At 32.9% G+C, this 24,529-nt stretch overlaps 1 protein-coding gene across 1 annotated transcript; it reads right to left on the minus strand.

Moving 5' to 3' along the window:
• Positions 1 to 9,934: 9,934 nt before the first annotated feature.
• LOC127810848 (small nuclear ribonucleoprotein SmD1a) lies at positions 9,935 to 19,207 on the minus strand. Its single transcript, XM_052350417.1, has 4 exons — positions 19,095 to 19,207; positions 18,897 to 18,973; positions 10,350 to 10,541; positions 9,935 to 10,246 (listed from the first exon to the last, which is right to left on the minus strand). Exons 1-4 carry the CDS (start codon positions 19,106 to 19,108, stop codon positions 10,185 to 10,187), a joined length of 345 nt encoding a protein of 114 aa, XP_052206377.1. The 5' UTR covers positions 19,109 to 19,207; the 3' UTR covers positions 9,935 to 10,184.
• Positions 19,208 to 24,529: the final 5,322 nt, after the last annotated feature.

Genomic DNA, 24,529 nt, shown 5'->3' on the forward strand with positions numbered 1-24,529 from the left:
CAAATTGACTTAAGTTTATAGTTAGATGTAATCTTATGAATAATTTAAGACCTAGTGGTATTTTGTAATTAATATAGGATACATAACATTAGTGGTCTTTAAATTTTATATTTATACTAAATTAGTTCCTGTATTTTAATTTTCTTATCTTAAATTAAAACCTAGTGGATTTGATTTTTATCTTAAATTTTAACTAATATACTTTGCATGTCAATTGTCAAATATATTATTCATTCAATTCAGTATGACTTTTTTTTTTTTTTTGAATCATTTGTCAAATTAATAATTTTATTGATCAAATATTTAATATAATATATTCTTACTCTTGCAGTCGAAATACAACAATAAATTTATTCGACTAAAAATGTCATCGTCTGGCTACCTAAATTTGTAAATAATAAAACAGTCAGAAGGTACAGAAAGATTCTCACGCAAATTCTACGATGCTTAACTCAGATACTGAAGATGATGAATATCGTATTCAAATCAATATTAAAGACGTATTTTTTTTAAATGAGCGTTTACTTATTTATAAAGGTGCATGGAGTAATTCAAAATAATATAAGATTAACATTCTTACAGATAACGTCGATCTTAACTTCTCGTAACACTGTTAAGATTAGAATTTTAATAGATAATATTTATCTTAATTTGTTTTTAAAATTTGATAGGATTGTGATTATTTTAGATAATATTTATGTTTTTGTCAATAAAAAATAATATAAAAATATTTTAAATATTTCATTCAATCTGGTTTCTTGAAGAGGGGCCGACGCCTGAGGCTGAGGGAGGGCGGGGCCACTGTGGGGTTTGAGGCAAAGGGGAAGTCCACTTCAAGTCCACGCTTCAAAACCGCGTCAAAATCCGGGGGCCATTACTGTCAACTTGAAACAGCAGCTGAGCCGAAGCCACTTAGCCTCTCAAGAGCTTCTAGAAGATGTATGTATGCATTCCTTAATCCCTGGCTCTATTTATTTAATTTAATTAAATTAAATTATTTGATAATAATATGAAATAAATAAATAAATATAAATATATGTACGATAGCATTTTGGGCCCTTTAATTAAAATTGAAAAGTAAATTTTATGTTGAAAATATAGAAATATGATATATATATATATAAACAGAAATTTAAAAATAGTAAAAAAAATATTCCAAAATTGTCGATAATAATAGATAATAGACAGACACAGCACAGTGACTGTGGGTCTGTATTACTCTATTATTATTGATTGCAAGCATGTGCGTGGTTGTCACGCTTGGAGCGTGTTGTGTTGGCACGTGCCAAGGTTTCTAGAAGCTCTTCTCTCACTCCTCTAAATCCATTGGTTCCTTCCTGGTGAGTGGAGTAGGGTGGGGGTTTGTATTATTATAATGTATATATATATATATATATATTTGGTTACATGTGATGATGAAGCCTTCTGGAAGGATAGCGACAAAACAAACAAGAAAAAAAGAAAGCCTTCTAGAAGCCATTCCCGGAAAAAAGGGCCACTGGGGGAATCTTTTAGGAAGTTTTGTGTGGAAAAAAAATCTAAAAGCTTTCGTAGCCATAAATTGGATAATTTTAATATTTAAAAAATAATAAATAATTATTCATAAAGAATTTTAATTTTAAGATAATTTTAAAATATTAAAATAAATAACCATTCATAGAAAAATATATCTCCCAAAAAGGGGCAAGATATACATTGTTTACAAGAGATAGATGTTATCCTCGGTGATACGAAAACAAAAATGAGAGATTTTTTTTTTATAGGAAATTGAAATGTGAAAACATCATTTTTTTTTAAAAAAAGTAATGAACATAAACTTAACTGTAAATTTAAAAAATATAAGAATTTTTTTTATAAAGATAATTTTTAATATAAAAAAAATAAAAAAATACTCAAACATAAACAATAAACATAAATTCTATAATGTATTCAAACAAGCATAAATATAAAGTTCACAATACATTCAAGCAACTATCAATAATATTTAGAAAGTTCTATTATCCTTACATGACTTAGTAATTAAAAACGAATAGTGAATTTAAATAACAAAATCAAATATAATACAATTTATAAAAGTTCACTCAATTTATCATTCTCATTCTTTATAGATTGGCTAACATCTTCATCAAAGAGTACAAACTCCAACTCTGGTTCATCTAAAGAGAGATTAGCAAACTCAAGAATACCCACATCTTATATACTCTCAAATTCATCTCCACCTACATCTCACATCTTTGTTTTTTCGTCATAATATTGGGAGGTGTTTCTCGATAAAAGACGAAGATTGTTATAAACAAAGATCAAATCCTCTGTACATTTTGGAGTTAATTTATTCCTTCTAAATGAATGAACGAAAGAATAAGTACTCCAATTCTATAACACTCCATTTTCTCGGACACGTTATAACTTAAAATTTTTTGACTATATATATATATATTTTTAAAATGACTCATCATGATATAACTCTAAAATTTCCCTACTGCCTGCCTATCATTAGCTTACTTATTCACTATACGTGCTAGGATAAGTATTCATAAAAAATGGAAGTAAAAATCGAACTTTAACATACCTCGAAACCTATTAATATTATATGATCGTTCCAAACATAATCCATAATACAAGACTATTCTTCATCCGAACAGAAATTTTTCAACATGACTTGAAACATACCATAACATGAATTGAATCATAATATAACATGATTGATACATAATTGGATTCTCATACAAAAATCTAAATGTAGAAATAACTTTATTACATCCATAACACCTTGAGTTCGTTACATCTCATCCATTTTCGTGCCTTCGCTGCAAATCCCATCTGGAACGTTTGAACGTTTTAGGGGCAAGACCTACATTAGATGTTGAATCATCTAAGTAAGAGTACATCATTTAATGCACGTGTATGAATGCAATGTAAATAACATCATTACTCTTATGTTTGGGTCAACCGCACCTTACTGTTAGTCGCCATTTTTACAGTCTCTCTGCCAGACCGAGGTGTATGGATGCACCATTGGCAAAGCAAAGGCGCCGATCTCTAATCCCAAACCCATGTAACGTATGACCGTGAATTTCATCGTGCTCATATACATATATCATCATCAGAAAATATAAATGCAATGTATGTGATGTATAGCATACCATGACATGATAACAAAACGCTTTCATGAAACTGGGTTTTGGGTTGAAAACACTTATAAGTCCTTTTTATAAACTAAATCCAATTAAGTAGTACCACTTGTCTTTCACAAAAGTTCGAAATATATCGAAAAGAGTGCACCACCTCAATTTTCGTGTCAAATCTCGAAAATAGCAAAAAGTACTTCACCTCAAGTTCCAAAGCACCATATCCAAGATATTTATTTAAATAATCATTAAAACTTATTTTTTCATAATTTTCTTGCATTTTTCTCCAATTTTATTCTTTAGTATTTCAAAATAAATGCCTACATCAATATTTTTCCAAATATTTTTGCATAAGAATTCCTAAAATTAAATTAGGAAAATATTTAAAAAATTCAAAAAATTATGAATTGGCACGCGCCCTTACGCGCTAATGCTTGATCTAGAAGGTTAGCTGGCGCGTGTCTGCTACGTGCCGGTTGTCTTCCTTAATTATTCTGTCACCGGCAATCACCCAAACCTAGATTTTTTGCACCAGATGATAGCCCACCCCCAATTGATCCTAATGGAACCCTTCTCAGCCTGAAACAACAATTGGAAACACTTCAAAATGCCAAAAATCAGACCTGCCACAGTCATCGCCTTGCTTCTTCGGCCACCCTCAAATACCTCTCAAAACACTTCGAAACTTTCCCATATTCTCAAGAAACAACTCTCACACCCTCAAGACCAAAAGCCCCTTACCTAAGATTCTTGATTCATTACCAAATGATAGAAATTTGAAACTAAATTTTTTATGTATTCGGCCACTACCAAAACCCCTATTTATACCAATTTCGAAGCTTAAATCACACTGTAACTCGTCAAATCTAAGCCATTAGTGCTTAGTGTGGCCCTTCATTGTCTCAAATTGCGACAAAACTTCATAAATTCCCAACTCCAAAACCTAGATGCTTTTAGCTATAAACACCATTTTTTTGTCAAATCGTTGTCGTGCGAGGTCATTCGTGACCCCATTCCCTGCCCAATCAAATTCTTATCCCATAGGGCCCACGATGGAGTTCTTAGATGGCCGAAACGGCGCAGGCCAGCTGCTAAACGATGATGGTAGTGATGGCCGTCGGCCATGGCTGCTTCATCTTCTCCAACTTTCTATTTTTTACACTTTGACCCCCCCTAATTTTTTTAAGTCTCTTTCATGCCTTTTCATGAAGCCCGTTGAGTTCCCAAAAATTCCTCAACAATCCTTAGGACTTCCTCTTTCACGCTACGCTCTCCGAATTTTGTCTCGCCATTTTTCCACCACAATTCAAAAATTATACTTAGGCCCGAAAAGTATGCTAAATTGCATTTGATCGTAGATTCCTTTGTTTTACCCCAAACCTTCTCTCGGGTCATTTTTTATGCAAAGCCTAACTTTCTTCAGGGCCCTGCTGACTTTTTCGGAACCCCTTCACGGTGATTCGATTTTTTTCAGCCTAAATCGAAGCTGTATTTTAGTTATACCGAAAATTGTCTCAATTCTGTTTTCTTTTAATACCATAAATCCTATCTCGGGATGCTCATCAAGACCATATCTGTTTTCTTAGACAATTACACTCCGGGGCATTTCTTGTAGTCGATTCGACACATATAACTATAAGAAATTACACTTAAGTTCTTAATCTTTTTATAATTTCGCCTATGGTCCACGTTAAAATGACTCTTGAGTCCTTTAGAAAATTTGGGATATTACAAATTCCTTTCAGAACAAGAGGAAAAAATAGGTTGTCAAGCACTTTAAAAGCTAACATTTGAAGCAAATGAGCACGTGAACTATAACATGCCCACGACTTCCTAAGTTCCCTGTCATAGCTATTCAAGATAGTATCTAGATATCCAAATGGCTTACTTTTGGGAGAGAAATTAGCAAACTCATTATCAACACTAACACACTCATCTGGATTAGAAAAAGTCTCCTAAAACATTTTATTCTTTGTGTGAAGACATCTCCATCCATATGTGGAGGCATTTTACTTTCTCTTTCTTAAAGCCATTTATCACTATAATACTTTAAAAAAAAAAAACAAAATCAACAAAAATTTAAAAATAAAAAAAATAATACATAGAGTATTAAATTAGTAAGAAATAGAGATTGAATTTGAAAATTACCTCAGATTCAATGAATGAGCTAGGCAATATAATGGAGTGTTATGTTTTGTCTAACGAACAAGAAGAATACGATGAATGACATGAAAAAATGATGAAAAAACACTTGGCGGCTTGCCTTCATGATCATAAATAACCTTCTTCATCTTGAAAACCATAGAATCCCACATCTCATAAACCAAATGAAGGAATGGCTTATTTGTATCGCAAACTCTAATCATATCATAAGTAGGTGTTGTGAAAGTGAGAATATAATTAATTTTTTCTTACAAATCCTCATTCACGAACAAATCTAGCTTTTGCTTGGTCATCATCTAGATATTGTGCTCATTCACCACTCATAACCATTGCTTCAAGTATACATCTAATAAGTTTAAATCTTTTAAGCATAACAACAATAGAAGCAAATCGAGCATCAATAACTACAAGCAACTTCAAAGAACTAAACCGATTGAACATGACCAATCTCATTGAATGATTCATTATAAAAAAAATTATGACCAAAGCATCTCCATGCATTTCAGTAATCCAATGACACTCATCATAGATTCATATGTCTATTGATTATTTTCAAATTCCTAGCTACACATATATTCTTCAAAGCAAAATTAAGTATATGGACAACACAAGGAGTCCAATAAATATGTGGAAACATACTTTTAATGATTTTCCTAGCTCCCTTGCAATTAGCGGGCATTATTAGTAATGATATGTACTACTTTTTGGTCACCAACTTCATCTATTACCTATTTCATCAAATTAACAATAAATTGTTTATCCTTTACTTCACCTAAACAATTCGCATATTTGATAAACATTGGACCATTTTCAGAAACAACCAAAAAATTAATCAAGGGTTTTCTTTACGGGTCACTCCAACTATTGGTAGCAATGCTAACATATTTTTCCAACCAAGTGTTTTTAATAGGTTCCAACAATTTTTCAACATTTGCCTTTTTTTTGCTGAAGTAGTGTGGTCCTTAACTTATTATAACCCGGAGGCACATAACCACCCAATGGATGATTAACAACAAATGAATAAGAACTCAGATAATATGAGTTTCTAGCAAGATTAAAAGGCAAACCCCCAGTATAGAACATTCTAATAATCTAAGCATCTAATTATGCTCTAGTTTGCATGTCAAAAGCTCTAGCAATAGGTGAATCCATGGATTTTCTTTTGTTTAAATGTTCTAAAACTCTTGGTTCATGTAAAGACAAAGAATGTCCCAAAGAAACACTACTAGTCAGGAACGACACTTGCTTATGTTGTAAAATTGAGAGTCTTTCTACAACTTATTTTTCAACTTTTTTCATTTTAGCCATAATTTCAGAACTTAGCTTTTTACAACAAGCAATATCTTTCCGAGTGATACTTAATAGATGAACCCTAATTCTTGTGTATGTCCCAAATTTTGGCAAACCATAAAAGTTACAAGTCAATTTCCAACTATCCCCTCCTCCTCCCATTTTCTCCATTCTATTCACATATTTCCATAATGGACTATTTTCCTTATCTTTATTTTTTTATGTAATACTGCTCCTAGATCCTGAACTTGAAGTTGAATGAGTCATATGATCTATGAGTTAAATTAATAAATCAATAGATGATCAAATATATGATTTATAATATAATATCAAATTCCACCAAATCAAATATATGTAACAGTCCACAAATTTATAAATATAATGTTGTTTCAAAAAAGTTTTAACCTGTATTAGTGTTTATTGTTTATAGCCCTTGAATTTTTCTTGAACTAACAATAGAAACTAATTTCTTTCATGGTTATGTTAACTCCCGAAATGAAATCTAATCACCCAAATCTAACTTCGCATACAATAGAAACATATATATATATATATCGAGAGAAAGAGATGGGGGGTTACTTACAGAAGGGAAGGGATGACTGGCATTGGTAGCGAGAAGGCCGAAAAAGAACGATCGACAGTGAGAAAAAAATGAAGGATGACGAAGTACCAGAGCAAACGACGGAAGGTTGAGAAGGACTGGCTTCAAGGGCGATCGAAGGACTAGAAGCAGACGGCGACGCGACGAGGGCGATCGAAAGAGAATAAATCGCTAGAAGAAAAAAGGGAAAAATGAATAAGTAAGCTTTTTGTAGGGATCCAGCTAGGTAACACTCGCCGAAAATGCGTTTCCAAGATGGAAATGCGTTTCTAGCAAGTTCTTTAAATTTTGAAATGGCTCGAAAGTTATCAAAAATTACACAACGGCCCAAAAAACGTTTCGGCCTGTTTTTCTCTTTTCCGAAACTGGAAATGATTCAAAAATTTCGAAATGACGTCTCTGAGCTGTTTATGTGCTTCATATATGTTATCTATAACAATCATAATTCTGACAAGATTAGAAAAATCAAAATAAGTGTTACCTATAATAATCATAATCTCAAATTAATTAAGATTATTCTATATTTCTCTATAAATAAGCAGACAGTTATTCCTGAAAAGATGTGCGTGTAATACTGGTTTTAATACAATATTCATTATTTTTAATATTTAACTTAAGTATTGAAGTATTTGCCCCAAACACTCACTATTTTCTTTTTTGCAGGCTCATACGGCATGACAATAATAATTATTATTATATTTAGGAAACAACAATAATAATTTATATAGTCGAAAGATTTAGTCACAAGACAGTGGATTCAATTCTAAATAAAAAATATATTTCTATGCAATTATATATATATATATATAAACTAACAAAAAAAATATAAGGCAAAATACTAAATAATTATTGTAATTTGATCTCAAGAGATAAATAAGTTATTACATTAAAAAATTAAATAAGTTATTTGTTTTAGATCTAATATCACATTAACTATTATAGCAAATGTCATCGTAACAACGTTAACTTTATTTCTAATCAAATTATAATTTAAAAATTAAACTTAAAATCATATTTTAAATGTATTGCATAGAAGAGCATTTGTGATATCAATTTAGAGTTATTATGTTGTGAAGCATGTCATGTATGATTACGAGGCCAATTTGAATTTGTATTTGAAGTTCAATTTTTAGTATCTACGATTGTTTTGGAATGTCGATCACAACTCAAATGAAATTTGTTTGAATTAAAATGTCGTTGATAATGTTAAACATTAATGTTGACTCTAAATTTAAATACACAATGACTTATTTGGCACTTTTAAAATAAAGAGACTAATTTGGTCTCATGTTCAAAAATATAATGAATTATTTGACATTTTTTTTATATATAATGGTTAATTTGGCCCTCAAACCAAAATATAATAATTTATTTGACACTTTATCCAAAAATATATTATAGAGATTAATCCATCTTAAGTATTTATATGCGGGAGGTTTTTGTACATAGAATTTGTTTATCTTAAATAGATGAATGTTATTAGTTATATGGGAGTCCATTTTCAAAAAGTTAGAAAAATGTTGTCATTATACACAATCTTACTCTTTATAAAAAAAAAAAAAAAAAAAGAAATCATGCATTTTAAATATATAAGAAATTTCTTCTAAAAAGGTGGAATTGAATTCTTAGTTGTTGATTATTAATCGTAGGGTTAAGAGTGGATAGAGTGCTATGTTGCACGGAAACAGTTCGGATGAGTCATTTTTTCGTTTTTAAAACGTTTTTCGTTTTTGTTTTGAACCTTATTTATACCTAAAAATTTAAAAGATTGTTTATTTTCGCATTTTTATTTCATATCAGAAATGTTTTCCGTTTTCATTTTCGTACAACATAAATGAAGTGAATGGGATAAAGGTCAAGTTTTAACAACATAAATGGAGTGAATGGCATAAAGGTCAAGTTTTAACAAGTTTTGGATTTGCTATATATCCGATAAGGTAATGTGGAAGTAATGAATGAGCTGTCCATCTTTGAATTCCCAATGCTTTAATAATGTGTATTTTGCTTGGAACAGAATCCTAAATGAGCAGATGGAGAGAATTAAATATGCAAGCCATGAGGCTAAGATTAAGATGGATGGGTGACTTGGCCAATAATCAATAATTAATGTTTTTTACATTCTTTTATTCTATGCTTGGTCAAGGTCCCCTCCTCCTTGTACCCGGCAACCAAATCAAATATTTGGGGGCTTTAGTGGGAGATGAAGATGATGGTTGGTCCACACTCCGAAATATTTGTATTTAATTTGGCCAAATTCTTTTTACATTTAGGGCTTTATTTGTATGTAGGATTCATCATTTCATTTAGCATAATACTCACACAAAAAAAAAAAAAAAAAAAAAAAAAAAAAAAGGAGAAAAGCCCGACCTACAAAAAACCTAAATAAGATTTACCAGATTTGAAATTTATATGGGTAAGATTAAGAAGTTCCATATTCTAAAAAGTTCATCCCTAGTGAGGCCAGCTAACATGCTTGGAAGCTGAGGGATGGCTGTCTATAAAAATAGCCTCTCTTTTCTTTTCTAGTGGCCATGAAAAATACACCCCCTTTTGGGCTTTGCAGCCTTTGCTTCTTAAAATGCAACTCAAGATTCTTATCATAAACAAAAGATAACTTTAACTGACTTTCTGCCCGTCTCTCTTTCCTTCCCATTTCCTATTCTTCAATGGCTAACACAAATAGAGTACCCATCTCCACTCATGACAAATCAAGACAACACAACTTTCAAAAGATGTCAGCGTTTCACAAATGTTAAAGAAATCAATCCAAGGAGGGTCTCTTTGATGAGATGCACTGATTGTAAACATTGACTTCATGGCAATATAACGTACTGAAGCACAAAGGAAAAGAGAACTGCTAGTTGAAAGAAAAAGCAACAAGTAGCACTAGTATGAAAAACTAAAGGGCCAGCTTCAATGCCATCTTGTGCGCCTCATGATCATCATTAATACATACCACCCGCAACAGACGGTTTATACATACTATCTCAAGTGCAGTATGATTAGCGGCCGCGTCCACGGCCACGGCCACGACCCCGGCCTCGACCTCGTCCCAAAGCCCTCCCTGAATTCAATAGAATTGGAAGATCAGAAAACTAGAAAATATAAGGAATCAGAAGTCATCATGGAGATATCTGAGTCTAAAGCTGGAAATTGAGGCGCAATACCTGCAGTTGCCTTTTTGGGCTTGACTCTAGGTGTCTCTTCCACCAGCAGAGTCTCTAGATTTAAGCTGTCGGGGAGAATGTAATAGCGGATGTTGTTACCCCTGACGCTTAAGTGATCAAGAGTTATAGGATTTTTCCCCTTCAGTGTCAATTTTACTGTCTTCAAATGTGTGTTCATACTAACATCCACACCTGTAACAAAACCAGGTAGACCATCAGTCAGAATTGAGATTCATGTAGGCACAGCTTTCACAAGTGTGTATTGAGTGAAGAAATGAAGGAAGGACACGTTCATGTGCGAAGGGAGGAGAGTGTCTGTGAAGGGAGGACTAAGCCCTTGAAATTTGGCTTGGAGAATAAACCAATACCATCTGGCACTAAGTCAAATAGTGTTCATATTGTCACACATCTTCTTTGCTCTCTGGTTTAGAGCAGATTATGATGAAGGTTGAAATTTCAGAGCTTGTTATTCCGCCTCTCTTGCTCACCTCTTCATTTTCACCATAGGCTTATACTAATTTCTACCATGTCATTGGTGTTCTGTTATGTTGAAGGGAATTAAATGCAGATATGATGCCCCTGTGGGTTGTTTTGTAAGTTTTGGGGCACACATGTTACTTGTCCCTAACAATCATATTATTCAATCATTCAAAGCTGAATAAAAGTTACATTATGTTGCCTATTTACAGGCAACTAAAAGATGACCTATCTAAAGATAACAACTAATCGAAATATGATGATAATCTCTAAAATCAAATATAACTCTATCTAATCCCTAAATCAAATAAAATTCCATTATCTAAAAAACTATGATAAATCAAAACAGAACAAGATAAAACCTAATCTAAATCTTATTTTTAAAATCAAAATAGAAAAATATCCACATCAACAGGGCTGCAAAAGATCTAAATTTCTAGCAGTCAAAAGCCATAATCTCTTATGCAGGCACAAGAAGTTCAGCAACTAAAAATATCAGTGCTAATCTTGTTCCAATGGACAAGCAATAGACACATTACAACAGGAAGATGGCAGCACCACTTCCACACACACTTATCACATCCTGCACCAACTTCATAGCTATCTGTAGCATCATTTTTGCAAACAACAACATTAACCTCCAACCACTCTTATAAAACCACTGCTTTGAACTTGTAATAGGACTTCTAACCAGGGTAAGGACAAAACTATGCTGCAGAGACATATTGTATATACTACTGCTACACAAATGCACTAGAATTTGGATGTCAGGTTGCAATGCTCTATGCAGTTACCAATTCTGAAGGTTAAAATAGCCTGCCAAAGTAGTTTCATTGAATATAAAAGAGCTAATAAACACCAGAGAAACAATCAACCTAAAATCAACATTGATCAAGACTTGATGCTGAACAGCTGATGTACCCCCATGAGTGCTATTTGGCCTTATGGTTATCAGCAATAACACCACCACACCAAACCTTAATCCCACTAGGTGAGATCTGTTACAAAGATTTTAACCGGTTTATCATCTCTATGGTTATATCCTCTGTAAGGCTATTATAGTTTATATCGTATCTAACAGTTTCTCACCAAGTCTTTCTTGAATATTCTTTATCTCTTGGCTACAAATTTCTTCCCATTTAGAATCTAAGGGATTTAAATTAAGCAGAAAGAAAACAGAATATATAGAATGTAAATTTAGTAAGAATGTAAGAGTAGAGGATGTTATAATAAAATTGGAAGACCAAATCTTACAAAGAAAAGACCATTTTCGATATTTGGGATCAGTGATTCAAAAAGATGGAGAAATTCACGAGGATGTCACACATAGAATTAAGGCAGGTTGGCTAAAATGGAGAAGTGCATCGGGGGTGTTATGTGATGGTAAAATCTCATTAAAATTGAAAGGAAAATTCTATAGGATAGCTATAAGACCAGTTTTGTTGTACGGCTCAGAATGTTGGACAGTCAAATACCAACATGAGCAAAAGACGAGTGTAGCGGAGATGAGGATGTTAAGATGGATGTGCAGCCATACAAGAAAAGATAAAATTAGAAATGAAGTTATTCGTAATAAGATAGGAATAGTGCCAATAGAGGAGAAAATGAGAGAGACTAGACTAAGATGGTTTGGTCATGTGAGAAGGAGACCAAGAGACGCTCCTGTGAAGAGAGTTGATGAAATGGAACAATTAATCAAAAAAAGAGGTAGAGGCAGACCTAAAAAGACTTTGAGGGAGATATTAAAGTTTGATATGAAGTGTATGGATCTCAATGAAGATATGACAAAAGATAGAAATACATGGAAGTCTAGAATTCATGTAGCCGACCCCACATAGTGGGATAAAGGCTGGATATGTTGTTGTTGTTGTTTTATCCATTCCCCTCAGATAAGTGTCTAGTAGCCTTCTTCTCACGTAACTAAACTATTTTAATTGTGTCTTACGCATTGTACTTTTAATAGGCATTACTCCAACCTCATTACAAATAACTATATCTAATTTATCTTTTTCTTTTTTCTGTTTTGTATGGCTACACATCCATTGTAACGTCCTCATTTCAATTACACTCATATTTTGTAAATCTTGATTTTCAATTGTTCAACATTCCATGTTACACAACAGAATTAGTCTTAAAGTTGTCCAATAAAACTTCTCTTTTAACCTTAACAAAATTTTACAATTGCAGTAAACACTGAAAACACTTCCCTGTTTTAATTATCTTGCCTTAATTTTAAAAGTAGCATGTTCAATAATCTTCCCATCTTTTTCAACAATTAATCTAAGATATTTAAGTCTCGCCATTACATTATCCACATTTCTAACTTTACTAAACTTATATTCTATATATTTGGTTTTCAATTTGGTCAACTTGAAACCTTTAAATTCTAAGGTGTTCTTACCTCAAGCTTAGTATTTACGCATTCTTTTGACTTATCCACTTACAATATCATTTGCAAATAACATATATGTGTCACATTTCACATTGATTGAAGATGGAGCATCATAGACATATAAAAAAATTTGGATCAATCACACCCAACAACAATTGTTTTTAGGATGTGAGTTGATAACAAAGTGGGACTTGAGTGTATCATTCCTCTACTATTGTGGTGGGCCCAATTGGGGACATCCCAATCAAGGTAGACTTAGGCTAAAGCAGACTCTCCCATTCCCTATGAAAGTGAGAGATAACATGAGGAAGGCATATGTAACAGGGTGGGTCGCGGAGAATGTCACGTTTCACATTGATTGGAGGTAAAATGACACATTGGTATATAAGACCTTAAGTCAATCACACCTAATAATAATTACTTTTTGGATGTGAGCTCATGATACAAAGCATCTTTTCTTATATGTGCTTCTAGAATTCATCTATCATTAGAGCAAAGAGATCTGGGCATAGCACAAATCCTCAATGTAATTCAATTTTAATGGCATGAAAGTTCATTGACCTTTATCTATTAAAGAAAATAAAGCAAAGAAGACACAAGATCAATGACATGGCCATCTACCCAATAAAATATTGACCTTCAGAGCATGGTCATAAGCCCAATCTCATGCAAGGGCCTCTATGTTGTCAACAACGAATAAAATTGAAAAAAAAAAAAAACAAAAAAACTTCATTGTCGAGATTGGCTTGAATTCAAATTTAAATAACCAATCTAAAGTGTGGTAGAGATAGGATTCCTACACCCATATTTGATTCTCATATTGCAGCACGGAAATAAGTGGTGAATATTATAGAATCTAAGAGAAATTGTGAGTTTTGGTGTATTGAGATTTTGGGATAGAGAGAATTCCTCTCTTTGGTAAACATATAATTCATATAGTGAACCTCTTCCTTTGGCCATGGACACAGGCACATTGTCAAACTACGTTAAATTTGTATCTTTGGGTTTGATCTTGTGTGGGTGTTACAAAATTTATTTATGCATTTGATTAACTCATAATAAGTGGTGTAATAGCCCTAACAATTAGGGATTTTGATTCGGTACACAGAGTACTTCAAATACAGAAAATTTATTTGAAGAAGGAAGGCAAACTCACAGAACAAAAATTTAGTTATGTTTGGTTAACCCAATGAGAAGACAAGATCCACTGCTAAATAGCTTCATTAGCAACAATATCTTCATCGTTCATCACTCACTAGAGAGATCCCATTATGATTAGGTCACCATGATTAGCTTTGTTGGACTCTTGTCACAGTCATCATTACAGAGAAAGCCCAACCTCATCCCACACAATCAAATAGGCAATACAATAAATCAGCACACACACCACTCGATGTAGGCTAATGACCAATTTAGTGGCAACCATCAGGAGTTTCATCATGCCTAAATGGAAGATAAGTAGAGTTTGAGTATTTTAATTTTGCTCTTAATTTGGATTGGTTTAGTTTATGACCTGATCAGACCAAGATGGATATGGTGACATTCAAATTTGATTCCAATAGTATAGTAATCTAATATAGTGTTTAGACTCCAATTGAATGTTGATCTGATTAGTTTTGGTCTTTCCAACCTGGGATTTGACCCAACTTGGTATATTTTTTTTTTCTTTTTTCTTTTTAAGCCATTAACTATCTAAATCAATTTTGAGTTGCTAACTGTTGGGTTTTTGCATGGAAGATTAGCTCTAGAAGTTGAAGAGAAGAACCTGTTAGAATGAAGATATTTTTTCTGACTGTATTTTTTAATCTAAGTTAGATTAGTTAACTTAGTTATTTTATTATGAGGGGTATGTTAATCTTTTGTAGAGGCTAAGTTTTAAACCCTTGTAATTTCCGCCTCCCTATAGTTTATAAATAGGAGGCGAGTGCTTGCAGTCAGATATAACACACTCAATCATTCTGATTGTTCTCTGTATGCAGGTGATGCTGCCAAGATAGAGAGAGAGAGAGAGAGTGAAAGGCTTAGAGATAAAATTAGTCCTTGTATTCTCTTGAGAGTGCAGTGAACTTGTGTGAGGGAGAGAAAGGAGGTTCTCGTATCTTGTTTCAACTGGTTTCTAGTGGATTTATTCTCGGAGAGAAGGCTGGATGTAGGATTGCTTTAAAGCAGTCCGAACCAGGATAATTCTGTGCTTCTTGGATGGTTTGATTGTTCTTATCTTTCATTTCCTTACTGTTTTCAATTGCTGTTAAATATATTCTGTTGTTATCTTGATTTTCGGGTGAGAAGATTAGAGAGATTGGCAAATCTAAGTCTTGAATCAGTTTCTAAGAGCTCCTAATCATAACACTAACCAATATGAGTTGTCCATCTAATTTAATTTTGACCCAATCTTAGTTTTTGAGCCACCTAGATTTGACTCTATAAAGGCTCGTTTGATCCAACTCAGTTAAATAGTTGCAATTTCATTGGGTACTACTAATGGCATTTGAGCAATGCCAATCTAAGAGGGCATAACGGTGAAAGTGAAAATTTTATTCATTTTCACTATATTTATAAAATTCAAGTCAATGTGAAAAATTTTTAATCTTATCTTGAATTCAAATTAGAATGACCCAATCCAAAGCAAGGTAGATAAAGATTTCATACCCAATCTGAAACTCAGTGAAGTTAGGATTGCTTACCTATCTTATTCTTCATATAAATAGATCTGCATTTTTTATTCTTAGATTGCAACAAGGCATCAAGTGGTGGGCATTATAGAATCTCAAAGAGATTGTGCGCTTGGGTGCATTTGGATTGGGAGTTTATTTCTTTTGTAACCCATTATTCACATACTGAAATTTTGTTCCTCCACCCACCAACATTGGCACATTACTGAACCATGTTAAATCTGTGTGCCTCTGGTTTTTGGTCTTGTGTGGGTGTCACAGAATTTATGTTTGTGTTTGTTTTATTCCTAACAAGTGGTATAAGAGCTATCTAAAACTAGTCACTGATGGAAAGGGGTTACTATATTTGCTATAGATGGTTTTGGTATCTAATAAAGCAAGTCATTGGATTACAACCTGAGTCAAATGTGAACCCATTACAAATGCATTGGTCATGAGTGTTCAATGGGTTGGCCTCAACAAGATAAAATGGGCTGGTGACATATAATTCTTCCTCCCTCCTCACACACTTTTCTTAAATGACAATAACCAAGCTGTCTCAATGACATATGATTGTTCCTACCTCCCTCACACACTTTTCTTAAATGACAATAACCAGGCCCAAATCCAAAAATGCAGCAACTGGGCTCAAATTCACCAGACCAAATGCACCTGTTTGTCAGCCCTAGAATTTACACAAGAAAAATTGGAGTACCAGCTTTATGTGGCCAAGAGAATAAGAAAATTTTAGGACAGTAATATAGTTTAAGAGGACTTATTACTTTCTCTTCCTCATATTGGTGGTATAGGGTAATATAAATGTCTCAAAGGCTGGTCACATGAGGTGCAGGATTTAAGTAGACTGCAAGAGATCCATTTGATTGGTAGTTAACTGTTATACAAGTTACATCAAGGACTCGTCTAACAACTCATTGCAGGCATCCATTTAATAACAATCCCTTTCATGTGAGTGGTGCATGAACAGACCAAAATTGAAGCACATCAATACAAGTTACTATCCGCTTACAGAGTTGAGGATTAGCTATTCAAGAACCAATCCAACAAGCATCTCACTTTTCCAAAATAAGAATCAGTGTAAGTTGCTCCAAACCTTCCCTATGGAATTTGTTTTACATTATAATTTGAGTACTTGTATCGTTCTAAGCTATCAAATGCCCTCAATGTGGCTACATGCATGGCACGTGTCCAGATAATAATACATTATGTCTTATTGATTGGGCTAAGTTTAGGCACTCACAATACCTTTTGACTTGACCACTGCACTTCCTTGACTTAGTTGTACTTGCTCGCATAAGAATGATCATAACACCCCCAGGCTCAACCACATGAATTCTCTATCCAAACATCTTAACATTCACCAACATTGAACATTATCTTCACACACGGACCCAAGTTGTTCAATAGCTGGCAGAGCCACTCCACAACTCATTCAAAAATGTTGTTCCTACATGTGTGTTACGAGCACTCCGTTAGCTTTTGCATTCTTAGGGACTCCAATGATCCTATAATGAGATAAGTCTAGGATTTTTCTAATCAGGACTTTTAGAGATTTCTGAAATAGAGACTAGCATTCCATTGAGAATTCATCAAAGAGCTCCTTACATTGATTGCTACACAGTGAGCAGACCTAGAGATAAATCATAAGCGCAAACATCACGTATGCAAAAATCCATAGGTTCTAATCCTCCACTATCAACATGCAGTCAGCCCCTCAAACAGAGTCTTAGGCCATGACTCTCGACCACCTCCCTTGCATGCATGCTCTCTAGACTTATCCTTCCACAAAAACTATGGGGTCTAGAGTCTTTAGGTCAGCAATTGATTGTAATGCATAGGCACAGTTCCTTGCTACTCCAACTGTGATTCTCCATTGCCCTCTCTCACAACTGGCTTGGTTGTCTCCCTTCCTAGATCTAGTAGCTTTTATGCTCATTTCCAATTGAAACTCCTAGAAGACCATCAGCCAACCTCAACCTTTGATTCACATAATTAAAAAAATACAAAGTTGTCTCAGTGGAAGGGCCTTATTGGTACTGTAAATTGACAATTTCAATTGTAATACTGCAAGTCAACATTCATACATTGAGATCCTCTGACAAAATCTAGTCAAGTGAAGAGATTGTTTAACAGAAATGCAATATATATATTGTTTCATTATTATGAGGGACAATATATATTACTTGCAATTTCATGATCCTCTAGACCTGGATTGAAAGAGAAGAATACTCAGTGATAATACAACTCATTTTCATAACACCTTATCATTTCTTATCAAGTGAAGAATACTACAAATACCATGCTGAGGGCTGATTTTTAGAAGATGGTGATCTAATGTCAGGCCAAGAGAATGAAACTAGAAACAAAAGAGAGGGGTACCAAGGTGGAGACTTAATTTAATGATGTGCTATTCAATGAACTCACTAAAAGAAGCTATCAATATGGGTGAAGAAATGCTCAATTTGTTTTTTATTTTATTTTTTGGCTAGATAAGAAATGTTAATAATCACTAATTGCAAAAGAGAAGTTTTAACACCAAGGAAATATAACACATTTCTGAGTTATGTAAAAGCCCTTGCCTTATCCCCATCCCACATTACGATTTGCATTGCTCTGATTAAAATATCAAGACGACTTAAAATCCTCGTCAGCTTTCAATCGTTGAAATGAGCAGGCCAGCAAAGTGGCGAGGGACTAACTAGGTAAATAAACACAGCGTAAAGAACTCAAGTTCCCCGTAAAAGTTCATTTCTTCGATATATGGTTTCGATAAATTTCAAAAAAAAAAAAAAAAAAAAAAATCCAAGATGAAATCAGACCTAATTCCCAAATGTATCACATAATCGTTGTTTGAAACTACCGGATAGAAGCCACACATGAAAAGGGAAACAATTGTTCAAGGGCCATTATCCTCGACTACCAATCACGGAACATAGGGTTTAACAAAACCCTAATTTCGGAACGAACTCGTTTCAAACTAAAGACGAAAGAAGAAAGAGAAGGACAGACCCGTGATAGTTCCGTTAACAACAGTGCCGTTCTTGAGCTCGATTGAGACGGTCTCGTTGTTCAATTTCATCAAAAACCTACAAGAAAGAACAGAAGATTGAGACGAATATATATATATACATATAACAGCAGATAACAGCGGGCGGGCGTTCAGATGCAAAGAAATCAAAGGAGAGGGAAAAAGCATCGGTGCAGAACCTGACGAGCTTCATCTTCGATTGCAGCAGAAGCAGAAACAGAAAGAGGAAGGGCTACTACTCTGCTCAAAGAGGAGGGCTTTGTATAGTTTGAACTGCAGGGGCAATAATATATTCGGAAAAATTGTAATAATTATTCCGAGTTTTGACTTGGTTTATAAAAATCATTTTTTTATATTTTAGAAATATCAATAATTACATCCACCGTTAAATAAAAAATAAATTAATTAGTCTAGTATTCATTTTCCTCTCTCTCAGTAATTTTAGAAAAATAAAAAGGAAAAAATCCAAACATTTTCAGCAATCTAATTCAATCATTTTAATTTTGACAATTAAATCCCAATTTAGTGTAATTTTATCCATCACGCAAAATCATATAATATGTCAAGTATAATATATTAATAATATATGTGAAACTTATATATACATATAAACATATATATATATATATATCTTCATCATCGTTGATCGTCGTTGGCCCTTTGCAATTGCCATCTATAGCATTAGTTGTAATTTTTGATCTTTGTGGTTGCCTTTTCATCTTTTTCGACTGCAATTGTCGTATGAGAAAGAAAGAAGACGAACAAGAATAAGATGAACATGAGAAGACTACCATCATGGCCATTTGTTCGTCTTCTCCAGCTGCAATGGTCATCTTTGAGAGATGAAATACGAATAAGAAGGTGATGAACAAGTGAAGACGGCTATCATGGCTGCCTATTTATTTTATCCAACCACGAATGGTCCTATTTGAGAGAGAAAAAACGAACAGGAGAGACGACTATTACAACCACATGTTTATCTTCTCTGGCCATGATGGCTGTCTTCAAGAGAAAGATAAGATGAATAGGAGAATACGACCATTGCGATTGCCTATTCATCTTCTCCAATACGATGGTTATCTTCAAAAAAGAAAGAAGGTGAACAAAAAGAAGATGAATAAGAAGACAACCATCATGACTAGAGAAGATAAACAAGTTGTCACGATGGTCAGAAGCTACAATTGATGAAGTTGACAACAACAATGAGGGGTTGATAGTAGTTAATAATAGTGGTAGTGACAAAGATATATATATATATATATATTTGCTTATGTGTACGTATGAATTTCATGTATATTATTAATATATCACATCTGGCATGCCACATCACCTAGAACACAAGCCACCTAAATCGATTTTACATGGTGGATAAAATTGAACCCAATTGACGAAATTGAAATGATTGAATTATATTGCAAAATTGAGAAAAATGTTTGAATTTTTTGACTATTAGCCCAAAATAAAAACATAATTAGCCCAAGATCTAAATTATTCAAAAAGAGAAAGTGAAACGATGAACTCTAAATTTGAGGTTCCTTGCAGATGAAAAAGGTTTGTTTACAGTTGATGAATCCAATTATAAATGAACCTAGATTTTTGGGTGAGAGAGAAAGATAAGAGTGAACTTTTTACGTGTGCCATCGTTGTTCTTGAAGAAAATCGTTGTAGTCTTTTGTTGGGGAACCAAAAAAAAGAAAAAGAAAAAGATGAAAGAGAAGGAAAATGTCTTTAAATTATGAGCACAAATTGGTATTTTTTTTATTTAATTGGGGTTAATTAGCAATAAGGAAAAAATTGCAAAAACCATTCATGGTGTTTGAAAAAATGCTGAGGACTTTTGAAATTCCCTCCACCATTAATTAAACATTAAAATATGATCAAAATACTCTTATATTTAAAGCGATTTTTTTTTTCTTATTTTTCATTTTATTTCCATATCCTCTTAAATTTCTCTTTGGCAGCGGTGACAATGATGATGACAACAACAACATTCCTTTCCATCACTTTAAGGTTTTGATCATGTTAACGATTTGGAACAATTTGAACAGCAAAGACGATGATAATAGTTTGACGAAGATGGTGACAACAATCCCACGAAAATAGAAACAATGGTAAGTTTCTCTCATATACGATGAATATGGTTTATTGTCTTTCTAAATTTGGACGATTATTTTATATTTGAAACAATTTAAATGGTGGAATAGCAACGATGGTTCATTGAATATAATAATAATAGTTAGACGAAGATAACAATCACATAAGTCTTTGAACCTTTACAATGAGCTAGGTTTATCTATCTCTTTCTTTTCAAATAGTCTCAAGTGGCTAACACTCGACTATTGCTTCTTATTTTTTTTACTTTTAATTTTTCAAATTAAAACAGAGAAGGGTGAGAAAGAGAAGAAAGATGAAGGATAAAATGGTCATACAATTTTTTTTATTTAATAACATGGGTGGTTATCGTTACTTCTTAAACACTAAGAGATTTTTTCAATTTTACAACGTTCCTGAGTGTTGTTTGCAACTTACTCATAATATTATTGAATTAAATGACACAGAATTATTAGTTTTTCCTTTAAAAAAAGTTATTTCCACCAAACATAAGAGAAAAATAAAAAATATGAGAATTGACAAACCCTTTAGATTATCACCCAAGAGATGATCATGTAAAGTAGTCCTTATATTATTAACTCATTGCAACTTCTATCAAATTTAAATTAGATATCGAATTATTCACTAAACTCTAAATCATCACCCATTTTAATTTTTTTAATAAAAAGTTGTGCAATAAGGAAATAACTTTTGCTATGTATGCCATCAACTCTCAAGTGTAGATATGTGAATATAATATATGGCCAACTAATACGTACCCAAATTATTGGCTACCACATTGAACTTGAGTTTTGAAGTCCACCAACAAAAGCTACCACTTTTGGGTGGTTTGGTTGCCCCAATGCATGACTCCATGAATCGTTTTGGGGGGGCACTTTTAACCTAATAGAGCAAGGTGGGCCTTTGTTGGGCTTCACAATCTAAGTGGGCCCTGGGTTTTGTGTTTTGCCTGCCCATCCCATCATACATGTGACATCTAACAGTGAAATGGTGGGGAATGCATATATTAAGGTTAAACCAAAGTCGTATTATTATAAAATGATGATATGATATTCATAGGAGTATTTTTCCACTTGGATTAAGTTCCTTTTTAGTGTTAGTTATCGTATGGATATTAGTTAGCTTAGCTGCATTACTTTGCAACAACATTATCAGTAAATCTTTTTTTATTTTCTAGGTCATGAATCTGTTATTTGTATAGAATTGTTCTTAATTAAAAGATAATTGCAGCATAAAGGAAAAATAAGTTAACAATGCGACAAAAGAGTGACTAGAGAGCTACGAGAAAAAGGCTACTAGTCCATCTAAAGAGTTAATTCAGTGGTGGATTCGTATTAAACTTGACACTTTATAAGTTTGATATTTATATAGATTTGAGTTTTGTTTAGTTCTCGTATTCTTTTGACGTACAATATCATATAATACTTTAATTATTTGAGAGGGATAAATGATGCTACGAAAGATAGATGCTAATATGGTAATTGTTGATGAAATATGGAAAGTGTAAATGGTAAAAATGTGAGAAAGGAATGAGAGGTGGTGTCTACCTTATGATTAAATTGAACTCATTTGATGTGTTTTTTTATTGACAAGACAACTCATTATGAACATATTATTTCCGTCAATGTCAAAAATATGAAGAACAATTATAGTACTTATAGGATTAGAGCACATAAAACGAATCTTCAAAAAGTGACATGTATTCATAATAGAAAAAAGTAACACCAAGTCCACTTAATCAGCAAAAGTAGCGCCACTTAAATTCAATGCCTTTATATATTATAGAAATATTATTATCACATCATTTCAATGATAATATTTTAAGAAAAATTATAATAACCACCCCTAAAATTGGGCTTAATTGCAAGAACCTCTCTTTATATTTTGAAAATAACAATAAACTCCCATGTTAAACAAAGAGATAAATGAACATTTTACTCTTTTCTCTTTCTCCGATTTCCTCTCTTTCTCTCTTATTTTTTATCTAATTTAAAAAAAAATAAAAAGAAAATAATCAGCCAATAGTCTTGGCAGTTGGTGACCATTATTGTGGCCGATTTGAATTCCATTGAATCCAAACACACAAAGGGAAAGAAGGGAGAAATTTACTGAGATAACGGCGAAAAAAGGAGTTGGTGGTAAAGTGGGAGGTGGCAAAGGAAGAAATTGCAAGAGGGAGATGAGAAAGGAAGGGAAATGGGAAAGAATGAAGAAAAAATAAAAGATATAAGAGAAAAAGAGATTTTTACGTATAAGGATATTTTAATTATTTTATATTTAATTAAAATTAACTAACAATAGAGAAAAAATTGTAACATAATATTAAATCTTAAGGATATTCATTGTATTTTCTCAAATATAAAAATAATTTTTATAATTATCCTAAATCTCCAAACATAACATGTAATTTTTTAAATATTCTATAATAAAATTGTAAAAAGAAATTTCCCATCTTGTCCTTTTCCTCTGCTGACAACTGACAACTGAGCCAACTCCAACTCAGTCCATGCACATGAGAATTGTAAATTGGTAAAATTTGGTTGAGAAGGACTTATACCTGCCCACAGAATCACATAGAATCTTACCTTTGACTATGGTGGCACTCAGGCATCAATATGGCAACATTAGACTTGTTTATTCCCATCAGCTCCTCCAATGGCCTTTGATTTCTTGTAATCTTAGAACACTCCCACCAGTGACCACAATTTCTCCTACCTGCAGGTTGGATAGCATATTATTCATGTCTTTTTCTGATATTTTTTTCTTTATTTTATAAGATGTTTAGATCTTTGGTAGTTGTGATTATCAATTAAAAAAAAATGATAAAAAGATGGGATTGATCAGTTAGGTGTAACTAATTAATAGCGATTTGTGTGTTTGATTAAGTTAGAAGCAAGCAACAGTGGGGACATACTTGAATTTGATATTAATTTAATTTTTAAGTTTAATTTATTTAATTACGAATATGTTTTTAATATTTTAATAATCAATTTAGTTATTTTTGGTTGACTTCGATATGAGAATGAGGTTCTAAAAATAATAATAATAATAATAATAATAAAAGAAATTACACATTTTCATATCCATATACAAAGATATTTAACTATGCAAGTAAAGGAAAACAGAAATTACACATTTATCTAACTGGGGGACCCCAACTAGGGCTGGCACCCCAACTAGGGCTGGCAGTAAGCCGAGCTGAGTCGAGCTAGGCCCAACTCGAGCTTAGCTCGATTGATTTTAGCTTGGCTCATAGATCGGCTCGAGCTCGATATGAGCTGATTTTCTTAGCTCGAGCTCAGCTCGATGATGACTACGAGCTGGCTCGACTTGGCTCGACTCGAAATTGATTATTACCTTATTTTTATGTATATATATTTAAATAATATATGCGATATATATAATATATATTTAAGTAATATATTTATAAAATTATTAAGTATATATTTATATTATTGAATATTAAGTAATAAAAAAATTTATTTAATAAATTTATAAAATT

The sequence above is a fragment of the Diospyros lotus genome, chromosome 10 (genome assembly GCF_014633365.1).
Source record: "Diospyros lotus cultivar Yz01 chromosome 10, ASM1463336v1, whole genome shotgun sequence".
Lineage (NCBI taxonomy): Eukaryota > Viridiplantae > Streptophyta > Magnoliopsida > Ericales > Ebenaceae > Diospyros > Diospyros lotus.

Excerpts from the sequence above, each read along its gene's own strand:
- LOC127810848 (XM_052350417.1), bottom strand. Across the intron at positions 10,542-18,896 it reads TGTTAACGGAACTATCACGG|GTGTGGATGTTAGTATGAAC; the intron begins GTCTGTCCTTCT and ends GTTTTGTTACAG. Across the intron at positions 10,247-10,349 it reads GCCCAAAAAGGCAACTGCAG|GGAGGGCTTTGGGACGAGGT; the intron begins GTATTGCGCCTC and ends TATTGAATTCAG.